This window comes from Neophocaena asiaeorientalis, unplaced genomic scaffold (genome assembly GCF_003031525.2).
Source record: "Neophocaena asiaeorientalis asiaeorientalis breed wild unplaced genomic scaffold, Neophocaena_asiaeorientalis_V1.1 scaffold49, whole genome shotgun sequence".
Classification (NCBI taxonomy): domain Eukaryota; kingdom Metazoa; phylum Chordata; class Mammalia; order Artiodactyla; family Phocoenidae; genus Neophocaena; species Neophocaena asiaeorientalis.
Genome location: NW_020172456.1, coordinates 3205055 through 3212611, shown reverse-complemented (window position 1 = coordinate 3212611; position 7557 = coordinate 3205055). Strand labels below are relative to the sequence as shown.

Sequence of the window (7557 nt, the reverse complement as noted above, 5' to 3'; positions counted from 1 at the left end):
GAGGTGTTGTCAGGATTAAGGGAGATGAGGGGGAGAAGTTTCCGGGCTTTACTCAAAGGTCGTTATCCATGAGACAGCCCCCTCCGATGAGCAGGCCAGGGGAGGCTCTGGAGGGGGCAGCAGACGAGCCGGGTCTGAGCACGTGGAGGAGGGCAGGGGTGCCACAGGCCAGGTGGAGGGGGCTGTGCGTGAGGACTGGAGGGAAATCATAGACTGTCTGGAGGGAATGGTCGTGTGGGGTGGGCAGCAGCTGCCATCACCCCCGTGTATCCTGACTCTTGACCCCTAGCCCCAGTGAAGGGCTAGGAGGAAGTCAGAAAAAGGAGGAGGTTCAGACTGTGGGGACACAAGGAGGGGTGATCCCTTCTCCCACTTTCCCACACCCACTGAGCAGGGGTCTTGGAGGAGGGGGAGGGGCTGCTGGACCCAGAAGTAGTCAGGCTGAGCTGCTGAGGAGTTGGCCCCCAGAGCCTTACAGGTGAGCAAAATCTTGGCCTCTCCCTGGTTTCCCGTGGATGGGGGTGCCTCCTCTGGGGCCTGCCGGCCCCTCCCCATTGCCCAGTCATGCAGCCCTGTGCGCTGCCCCTCCGGGTAGCCTGGGGCCGCAGCCATGACTGTGGCACCTTTGCATCCACTGCTGCTCCCCAAAACGCCGGGAGGGCAGCGGGCAGCAGTGGGTGCTCCCTTTTCAGAGTAAGGAAGTGAGGTACGGGCAGCCCAGAGACTTGCTCACGGGCTGTGGGAGGCAGAAGGGACTGGGGCTCAGTGTCCGGATGGCGAACCCAGGCACATCACAGGTGCTTTCAGGTGTCCCAGCGGGGATGCGGCAGAGCTAAGGCAGCCCTGCCCCGCCAGCCAGCCCCTAGGCCAAGACCGTGGGGCAACAGTGCCTTCCCCAGGGCAGAAGCGGGCTGTAGTTGACCCTGCCGCTTTCAGGGGCTGCCCTCTTCCCCTGCAGAGCTCTGGGTGCCCAGCTGCTGGAGTGTTACTGCATCTTCAGGGGAGCAGGTTGGAGCTAGAGTTGGAGGCACTATTGCCTAGTTTTTCGTGCTGTGTTTCCCAATCTGTTTGGTGCTGTGCATTTCCCATGTTTTTTGCCCCCTTCCAGTACCACTCCCGTATACCCCAAGTTTTGAAGATTCAGGTCGAACGGACAGTGCTGCGTAAATTCACTTGCTTTTCTCATTTTTTTCCTTAATCAGAGATATAGCTGCTAGTCTGAACTTCTGATTTGACTCGAGATAACCAGTGTCACCCTTGGGTCTGGTAGGATCCCAGCCCATAGCTCAGACATGGGCTGTTTCCCCAGCCACCACATCTACCTGGCATGGGTAAATGGCCCTTTTCTCAAGGGCCAACATGAACCCTCAGTAACTTCCACCCATATTCTTGTTATTTCAGGGGCCAACAGAGATTAGGCAGCCCTGCTGTGGAACCACTGCCCTGGCAGTTGTAGTGTCTGGGAAACAGGTTTGGGAAGACCCTGGGATGGCAGAGCATGGCTCGAGGCTTCCTGGGCCCTGCCCAGGGCAGCTTTGGGGCTTGTGGCTCCTGCCGGGCAGGACGGGCTCTGGGGCAGTCCTGGAATGAGTGTTTGTTTCTTCCTCCCCACCAAGATTGGCAAAGGGACCGGCCCTCCCTCCCCCACCAAGGACCGCAAGAAGGATGTGTCCTCCCCACAGCGGGGCCAGTCTAGCCCCCACCGCAGGAACAGCCGCAGTGAAAGGCGGTGAGAAAAGGGTTTCGCCTTGGGTGGCGGGGCTGGGGAGACAGCAAAAGGCGTTTTCCTTCCCTCTCATCTTCCAGATCCCTCTGTTCTTCCCCCCACCTCTTCTCTTTCTCACCTTTCTCTTTTTTGTCTCTGCTGGAGGGAACTTAGGATGGTGTGTTTGTTTGTGCGTTGATATGGAGGCGATGCGATCCCATTTCTCAAGAGAAGACATTGCTGGCCCACTGGTCATCCTATGCGGGGCCCAGATGCCAAGCCGGAGACCCACAGGGAAGGCTGGAGGCCAGCTGCAGAATGGTCTCTGTGGGAGGGAGGGTAGAAGGGGCGGGGCTCTGCCTACAGTGAATCCTTCCAGGAATATCACTGGAAAAGGTTTGACGTCAGATGGCAGCTGGTGGCTGGCTTTGAATGAAACTTTTGCCCCTGTGAGTCTGTGGTTTCTGCAGAAACATCCCGTTAAGACACCAGCCTGCCTCATCAGATTTGCCTCCTACACGTCGGCCTGGCTCGTGCTTTAAATGTCATTGTCATTCTGGAAGCACCTCTCTGGTGGAAGGGCCGCCAAGCTGGCCTCCAATATCCAGCATCCTTCACTTTGACCTAGGAGGTTTTCAGAGAGAACAGATCCCCCTCACAGAGACCGAAGCATTACACTATTACACTTACTTAACTGCAGCCAGAATTGCTGACCTCCGTGGAAAGCAGTACCTGCAAGAGAGTGCAGGGACCACACTCAGGGCAGCAAGGCGTGTGGGCGCTGCAGAAACACACTTCCGCAGGGGCTCTACCGATTCCTTTGGGACACCTTGGAGACTGGGGAGGTGGGGACCCTGCTCCCGCACCTCCCTGACTGGCCACTCACCCCTTCCCCCTCCTCTGCTCTCTCCTCCCTGCAGGCCTTCTGGTGAGAAGAAGCCTTCGGAGCCCAAAGCCATGCCAGACCTCAATGGGTACCAGATCCGGGTGTGAGGCAGGCGGCAGTGCCCCCAGCTGCACCCACTTCTGGGGGCCGGCATCTGCCTGCCAGAACCGGCCTCGCTCCTGGGGAAGTTGGGGCTGATAGTGGGGCAGGGTGAGGGGCAGCGGGAAGAGCGTGTCCCAGCTCAGCCACCCAAGATGCTGCCCCTCCCGCTGGGCCAATCCCCCTAACTTTGGACCACGAGGCAGTGAAGAGTTTAATTTTGAGTTTTTAACTCAACAACTGAAATTTAAGGTATTTGGGGAAAAACTTAAAACTAATGGATCTGCCAGTGGCTGGAAGGCCAGTGCTTAGAGGATCTAAGCGCCACAGGGCTGGGTGAGGAGGGGTTGCTGGCTCTGCTGGTACCCCTGCCCCAAGGTCTCTCTGGGATTTGGGTCCATTCCATCTACGGGAAACCTCCCAGCTCTGCTAGGCCTGTGGCAGGATGGAGGGAGGGATGTTTCTCCAGTCCTGTCTGCCCTGGCAGAATCTTCACCCAGGGAAAGGAAAGCAGGGTAGGAACCACCCTGAGAAAGGGCTGTTTGGCCCATATCAGGAGCTTAGCACAGGCCACATCTGCCCCAAGAGCCAGAGCCTGTGGCTCAGGAGGGTCCTCGGGCCCTTGCAGCCCCATGAACAGTGCTTTGTGGGCTGACATTGCCTCGTGGCAGGGCCTGTGCTGGGGTGGGATGGACGAGAGCCCAGGAGAGAACCAGTGGGGGAAGGGTTCCCGGACCCCTCCCTGGCCTCCTTGCTCAGCCCAGCTCTGCCTGTTGCTGAAGCCGGGGCCTCCCTGCAGAGGGGCTGGGCTCTGCCAAGGGCCCAGATATGCACTGGGCTCAGCGTGACTGTGGGGACTGAATAGACCTGGTGGGTCCAGGAACCATGGCTGGGGATGGGGTGGGCCACTCAGGCCCAGGTCTGTCCCCCTGGTAGGTAGTCCCCAGGGACTGCTCCCCCTTCCTATTACCTTAGCCCTTGCTGGGGAAATGAAGACCAGATCAGGCTGCCTGTGTCCCAGCCCTACCTCCCCTCATTCAGCAGCCTGGGTAGGTGTGGAGGGCCCAGTGATGATCAGGCCTGTTGTGTGAGGCAGCTCATCAGGGAAGAAGCTGAGCTGCTGGCGTCTGCACAGCCTGCCTGGCAGGTGTCAGATACCTGGCGGGCAGGTGAGAGGTTGTGGAGAGAGGTTGGAGGTCCTGCGGGAAGGTTCTGGAGGCCCAAGTAACAAAGAGGTGTAGGTCAAGGGGGCAGTGCGGCCACTAAGGAGAGGCAGGGCCCGAGAACTGGGGAATGTAAGTGAGAAAAGAATGTGGGGGAGAGTTTAGAATCAGGCGGCCTTGGGGAGTAGTGAGTTCCCTATTGCTGGAGGTATTCAAGCAAAGACTAGATGGCTGCTTGTCATCTTGAAAGCTATAGAAAGGATTTAGGTTACGGAAGGATAACTGGATGAGATGACCATTAAGAAACCATTAAGGTTTCTTAATACTGAGAGGCTAGGATTCAGCCAGGGGCAGCTGGCAATAAGGCTGCAGCGGGGCTGGGGGCCTGGAAGAGGGAGGACCAGAGCCAGAGTTGTAAACTCAAATGCCTGCGGGGCCAGGCAGATGACTAAAAGGAGGGCTGCAGGGCTGGGTGGGGATTGTGGCAAATTAATGAAGACATACCCCGTTAAAGCAGCCGCTGTTGCTCAGCCATTCTGAGCACAGGCCCTGCAGTATCAGATTGCCTGATTTTTTTGTTGTTGTTGAGAGGCCAGAACTCTGAATTTTTATGTGAAGTATGCTGATTTTTAAATGTTGGCAGTCAGTTCAGAAAGTTGTAAAGCCCAATGTGAAAAAGAATGCTGGTTTGTAATCTCTGAAGTAGAGAGGGCTTGGGCTGGGGCGAGGTCCACCAAGGTACTTTGAGGTGGAAAGCGTGAAAAGCTGTAGGCCTCCCAGAGCAGGCCGGGCCAGGGCAGCGTCCTCGCTGCTGACGCTGCTCAGAGTGGGCAGCTACCCCACGTTCATGTTCGCTCTCCCTGCAGACCAGAGACATACCAGGAACTCCCTGCGGTTGCTGAGACACCAGAGGGTGTGGAGTAGAATAGAAATAGTGCAATTCTCAGCCTGCCAGGGAGACGCATTGTGCCTGAGAAGCAAAGAAAGGGAGAGAGGGAGACGGGATGTGTTTGCTGACGCAAGTGCCCGCCAGGGAAGGCACCAGGCTGGCAGCTCTTAACACCAGCAGCTCTTGGCCCAGAGCCAGGCCCAACAGGGAAGCCGGCTGCTCAGTCCCCTGGGTTTCTCATGGGTCACTGGGCCCTGGGGAGGTGCCTAACCTGTCCCCCGGACTACACCCCAGCCAGACCAATCCGAGGGCCACTGTGAGCTCTAACTCACCATCCCATCCCATCCCAGTTTTCAGGGAGAGGGGTGGTGGGTCCCCACGTTCACACATTCGCCTGAGGCAGAGATGGATCCGTTTGGGAGGCGTGAGGCTGAAAGTGAGGACTTCTGTGGGTCTGGATGCAGGTGCCTCATGCAGGCTGCTCATCGGCAGACACCCCAGATGCCCCTGCGGACCACAGGGCTTGAGGGTGAGACGTGAGGGAGCCGCTCCTGGTATGGGAGCCCAGCAGGGTGCTCTGACCCTCTGGCTCCTTCCTGAGCCCTTCGGGGAGAAGGAAGCAGGACGAAGCCCCAACCCCTACTGCTGTCTTCCAGGGAGGGAGCCGACCACCCACAGCTGATAACCCCCTAGCACTCCCCCGTCCTCGCTCAGACCTCGGGCCTGTGGACACCCACAGGATACAGCGGTGCTTTTTAATGTAACTGTTTCACAGATGTAGCAACCCCTCCTCCCCTCCTGGGCGTGTTTACACAGGCTCTGCTCCCCAGGGCTGGCCTGGCTGCAGAGTTTCTGGGGAGGCAGAGGCAGGGACTTCAGGGCCTTAGTCACCATCCTCAGTATCACCTCATCTCAATTCCTGTGAGGGACCGGGCCTCGCTCCTCCCGACTCAGGACTGCTTTCCAGCTCTCAGCGTGGGTTCCTCAGGGGTAGGGGCTGCTGGCTGGGGAGGGGTCAAGGGAAGGGCAGAGAAAGCTGCTTGATGAAGGCGGGTCGGCCAGGGCGGGCAGTGATTGCTCCCCAAGACCTGGCTGCTGTGCTCTGTGCTGGGTGCCGGGTCAGAACACTGGGCAACTGGGTTTCAAGCCTTCCCACCCACCTACCTGCCGGTCCTCTCCCTCCCACGGCCTCAGTACGGTCATGGTCCCCTCGCCCATCTCGCCAGCCAACCCATCCTTCCTGGGCGTGGCCAAGTGGGGAGAGCGGCGCCCCCGGCCCCCAGGTGCCATGATGAAGCCTAGGGCCAAGGTTCTGAGCAGCAGAAAGAGCCTGGAGGTTGGCCGTACCTGGTTTCTGGCCCACTCTGTCATCTTATGCCCCCCGCTTATGCCCCCATCTTATGCCAACGCTTCCAGCTCGGACTGGACTTCCCGGCCCAGGGACGGGGTCTAATTCTGGCTGGTGGCGCCCAGAGGCCTGTGTGCCTGTGCATGCCTCGGTCTCCTGCCTGGGTGGTTTCCAGCTTAGCTACAGCGGCTTCCCCAGGCACCGCCCCCCGGCCTCTGAGTATAGGGAGGTGTGAGCTGGGCCCAGCATATCGACCACGTTCTGTGTGCCAGAAGTGGGCTGTGTTGAAATCCCCACTTCCCTTGCTCCACTGAGAAACCAGTGGGAAGGGCAGGGAGATCCTCTGGGGGAGCGTGGGGTGGGAGGTGAGGTCTGCCCCCAGCCAGGCAGGGCTGCTGCGGTGCTAGCTCCAAGTCCATCAGTATTGACCCGCTTGCCCCATCTTGGTGCTCCAGAGTCCCAAGTTCCCCTTTTTCTTCAAGTCTGATGAGAGAAGAAATCGGGTGCGCTTGGCCTGGGGCCTAGTGATGGTGCACGGCCCCTCCCTCGAGCTCTGTGTTGGCTGCCATGTTGTACTGGACTTTGTTCCCCCTCTTCTCATATCAGCGTTGGCCCTCCCCCTTTGACTTTTACACTTCGTCTCATTCCTGTTCTCACTTTTTCCTTGAAATGAATAAAGTCTCCCCAGCTCAGCTGTGTGGGCTGGGAGGAAGCCCCAGTTTGTAAACCTTGTCTTCTTCTCTCTGGGAGCTGAGGCTGGAGCTGCCCCACCCACCAGTGTCAGCCTCGGCAGCTCCGGAGAGAACCTGCCCGGAGGTGAGGAGAGCCCCAAACAAGCCAACAGGACACCTCACAGCCCCTGCAGTCATGATAAAACTTCTGGGGTCCCAGACTGTCACCCTCAGCCTGCTGAAGCCACTCAGCTCTTGCTAATCCTAATCTGGGAGATCTTTCCTGCTGGCTGTAAATGAATGCATTCTCCCTCACACAGCCAGTTCAGCCCCCAGAGGCGCAGGATGTATTCCAGAGCCCTGCTCTTCCTGTCCTAGTCCCCAGCAGTCCATCAGGAACAGAAGAGGAAGGCTGGGTGTTCTCCTGGGAGATGAGGCTATTTCAGGAAACCATAGCAACAGGGATCTGCAGTCCCTTCTCATCACAGTTGCCAGTGCAGAATCTATGGTGGTTAAAGCCACAGCTTTGGAAAACACCGCTGGTTCCACCCTTCTTCCTCTACACTGTCCCTCCAGCTCTGGACCTCTTCCCAATGCTTTAAGGCAAGTCCAAACAATTACAACCAGACCTGCACAGAAATATCTTTTAGACCCCACAGCATTTTTCACCTTTAACCCTTCCTCCCTGTTTCTCTGGTCTCCTTTCATTCAGCTTGGGAGTAAAACCTAGACTTATAAGAGGAGGGAGTATATTTCCTACTTCTTATCCCAGCCAATCCCCATAAGGTCCTAACTA

The 7557-nt window shown here is 57.9% G+C and overlaps 1 protein-coding gene across 1 annotated transcript in view; it reads left to right on the top strand.

Moving 5' to 3' along the window:
• VASH1 (vasohibin 1) overlaps nucleotides 1-6808 on the top strand; it is a 20549-nt gene extending 13741 nt beyond the window's left edge. Inside the window, exons 6-7 of the mRNA XM_024737879.1 lie at nucleotides 1617-1729; nucleotides 2626-6808. Coding sequence (XP_024593647.1) covers nucleotides 1617-1729; nucleotides 2626-2698 — 186 coding nt within the window. The 3' untranslated portion in view covers nucleotides 2699-6808. The remainder of the gene's footprint in view (nucleotides 1-1616; nucleotides 1730-2625) is intronic.
• The last annotated feature ends 749 nt before the right edge of the window (nucleotides 6809-7557 follow it).